General features: G+C 53.6%; 1 protein-coding gene across 1 annotated transcript in view; it reads right to left on the reverse strand.

Annotated features, from left to right (window-relative positions):
• Window positions 1–34: 34 nt before the first annotated feature.
• Window positions 35–2,621, reverse strand: part of AK88_05251 (uncharacterized protein) — a gene marked incomplete at both ends in the record, with an annotated part of 8,697 nt that continues 6,110 nt past the window's right edge. The window contains one exon of the mRNA XM_012482853.1: window positions 35–2,210. Coding sequence (XP_012338276.1) covers window positions 36–2,210 — 2,175 coding nt within the window. The remainder of the gene's footprint in view (window positions 2,211–2,621) is intronic.

The raw sequence follows: 2,621 nt of genomic DNA on the forward strand, positions 1-2,621 counted from the left end.
AACTGGTGTGTGATGTCGGGCTTAGGATCATCACATGTGGGTGTGTCTGTGACTGTGTCGCATGTGGGGCTGTCTGTGATTTCGGGCTTAGGATCTTCACGTGTGGGTACGTGCGTGACTGTGTAACATGTGGGTATGTCTGTGACCTTATCGTGTTTGGGTGTGTCCGTGACGGTCTCACATGTGGGTGTGTCTGTGACTGTGGCGCCTGTAACTACGTGCTCTGGTATTCTGGGTGTAGGAGCCGCACATTTGGATATGTCCGTGACTATTGCACGTGTGGGTATATCTGTGATTCCGGGCTTAGGATCAGCGCATGTGGGTATGTGCGTGACTGCGTCACGTGTGCCTATGTCTGTGATTTCGGGCTTAGGATCCTCACATGTGGTGGTGTGCGTGACGGTGTCACATGTGGGTATGTCTGTGACTGTGTCGTTTGTGACTGTGTGTTGTGTGATGTCCGGGGTAGGATCATCACATGTGTGTGTGTCTGTGACTGCGTTACCGGAGCCTGGTGGTTGTGTGATGTCGGGCTGAGGATGATCACATGTGGGTGTGTCTGTGACTGCTTTACATGTGGGTATGTCCATGACTGTGTCACGTATGGGTGTGTCTGTGAGTGCTTTACATGTGGGTACGTCTGTGATTTCGGGCTTAGGATCCTCACATGTGGTGGTATGCGTGACTGTGTCACATGTGGGTATGTCCGTGACTGTGGCGTGTGTGCTTGTGTGTTGTGTGATGTCGGGCTGAGGATGATCACATGTGGGTGTGTCTGTGACTGTGTCACATGTGGGTGTGTCTGTGACTGTGGCGCCTGTAACTACGTGCTCTGGTATTCTGGGTGTAGGAGCCGCACGCGTGGCGGTGTCGGTGAGTGCGTCACGTGTTGGTGTGTCTGTGACTGTGGCGCCTGCGTCTGCTGGTGGTATGATGTCTGGCTCAGGATCATGACATGTGGGTCTGTCTGTGACTGCGTCACATGTGGGTATGTGCGTCATTGCGTCACGTGTGGGTCTGTCTGTTACTGTGTCGTGTTTGGGTATGTCTGTGATTTCGGGCTTAGGATCAGCACATGTGGATATGTCCGGTACTATGTCGTGCGTGGGTATGTCTGTGATTTCGGGCTGAGGATGATCACATGTGGGTGTGTCTGTGACTGTGTCGTTTGTGAGTGTGTGTTGCGTGATGTCGGGCTTAGGATCCTCACATGTGGGTGTGTCTGTGACTGGGGAGTTGGTGTGTGGATGTATGATTGCGGGCTTTGGAGGTGCATGTGGGGGTGTGTCTGTGACTGTGTCGTTTGTGACTGTGTGTTGTGTGATGTCGGTCTTAGGATCCGCACATGTGGGTGTGTCTGTGACTGCTTTACATGTGGGTACGTTCGTGACCGCGGCACATGTGGGTATGTCCGTGACTGTGTCACCGGAGCCTGGTGGTTGTGTGATTTCGGGCTGAGGATGATCACATGTGGGTGTGTCTGTGACTGCTTTGCATGTGGGTAGGTGCGTGACTGTGTGGTCTGTGGGTGTGTCTGTGACTGGGGCGTTGGTGTGTGGATGTATGATGACGGGCTGAGGATGATCACATGTGGGTGTGTCTGTGACTGCGTTACCGGAGCCTGGTGGTTGTGTGATTTCGGGCGTAGGATCAGCACATGTGGGTGTGTCTGTGACTGCGTTACCGGAGCCTGGTGTTTGTGTGATTGCGAGCTCAGGAGCAGCACAGGTGGGTGTGTGTGTGGCTGGAACGGGGGCGTCGCAGGTGGGATGACGGGCGCGGTAATGACGCGGTCGGTCTGCGTTGGCTGAAACATGGGTCCCTGGAGGATCTTGGTCTGACGTAGAAACACCCAAGATGTTGTTATTCGTGTCGTCGTCCCGCAGCAAATCCTGCGCAAACTCCGGTGCAAACTGCTTCACTACAATCTGCAAATAGTCCTCTTTGACGTTTTCCCAATCTGTCGCTTCACATTGGTTGAGCACTTCTAAGTGTAGTTCGATAATCGTGCGTGTATGCACGCGTGGGGGGCGTGCGCTACCGGATGTGGACGGAGGTTGCCTATCCCTAATCATTTTGTACCCGTAATCGGGTGGCGGCGCGCCGCCGCGTTGTAGATGGTCCAATATTTCGTCGTCGAGTGGCGGTGACGGCACGTCACGAACGGTTCGATATGTTCGTCGGCGTTTTTGTCCGAGGAAGGCAAAGTACTACACAAAAAAAGGGGGGTAAAGAGGAGGGTGAGGACGGTAGGATAAAAGGAATGAACGCGGGTGTAGGGGCATATTGTTTAGAACGATCATATATGGGAGCCGGTTGGGATGTTCTAAGGTATAAAAATGCTGCACATGCGGCATGCCCGGATTGCCGTATATACTTACCTTCCAAAGGGAATAACCAAGAACGGCCACGATGACGGAAGCGAGAAATAACAGCACGGGAGTAGTGGCGGTAAGGACCGTGCCGGTTAGGTCAGGTGGGTAGGGGCCGCTGCCATCTGTAGTTTCACCTGGGATTTTGTCCTCTGGGCCAGGTAAAGGACCTGATTGTGCTGGTTGCCCATTTAATCCATCGCTTGGCGTCCATAGTGCATGGGATCCGCCAGGATTACCTGTTCCGGC

The sequence above is a fragment of the Plasmodium fragile genome (genome assembly GCF_000956335.1).
Source record: "Plasmodium fragile strain nilgiri unplaced genomic scaffold supercont1.108, whole genome shotgun sequence".
Classification (NCBI taxonomy): Eukaryota; Apicomplexa; class Aconoidasida; order Haemosporida; family Plasmodiidae; genus Plasmodium; species Plasmodium fragile.